At 52.1% G+C, this 597-nt stretch overlaps 1 protein-coding gene across 1 annotated transcript in view; it reads right to left on the reverse strand.

The window, feature by feature from the left end:
- Positions 1-522, reverse strand: part of TRV_07619 (O-methylsterigmatocystin oxidoreductase, putative) — a gene marked incomplete at both ends in the record, with an annotated part of 979 nt that extends 457 nt beyond the window's left edge. Inside the window, one exon of the mRNA XM_003018337.1 lies at positions 12-522. Coding sequence (XP_003018383.1) covers positions 12-522 — 511 coding nt within the window. The remainder of the gene's footprint in view (positions 1-11) is intronic.
- Between the last annotated feature and the right edge of the window lie 75 nt (positions 523-597).

Genomic DNA, 597 nt, shown 5'->3' on the forward strand with positions numbered 1-597 from the left:
TATTTCCTTACCTAGCAGGCCAGGCTTCAAACGCTGACTCTCCTTAATAACACTATCAAGGATCTGCATTTTGAACAGCCCGGCAGTCGTCCATCCATGCTGGCTCACCGCCTCCTCTACTTCATCCCGAATAGGCTGTATAAGGTCCGGATGCATGCATATGTCCAGTAAGGTCTGCTTAAGCAGCTCAGTTGTGGTATGCAAAGCACTGACTGCAAACGCCAACTGTGCCGCAGCTTGATCAAACGGCCTACCTGCAGCAACATCCGTAAGCCATTGGAAGGTATCATCGGACCCTGTACGGTTCTGGATGGTTGGATGCAGCAACTTCCGTGCCTCGCGGACCTGTGCTTGACATTTTCTGCATTCGGGGAGAAGCCAGCGGGCCAAAGGGTGGAGGAACGAAGGGTATGAGCGGAGTGCTCTGACGCTCATGAAGGTGTTAATAGTGTATGTTATAATGAGGTTCTGCCATTCCGGGTCTCGAGAGAGGTCTGATCCCGAGAAGACGGCAGACGACATTCGAGCGATGAACCTGACTGCATGCTGGCCCCAGTCCACGGTATGCCAGTCTGGATAATGGTAAGTTTTGATGAG

The sequence above is a fragment of the Trichophyton verrucosum genome (assembly GCF_000151505.1).
Source record: "Trichophyton verrucosum HKI 0517 chromosome Unknown contig01031_1.f1.exp, whole genome shotgun sequence".
In the NCBI taxonomy this organism is placed as follows: Eukaryota; Fungi; Ascomycota; class Eurotiomycetes; order Onygenales; family Arthrodermataceae; genus Trichophyton; species Trichophyton verrucosum.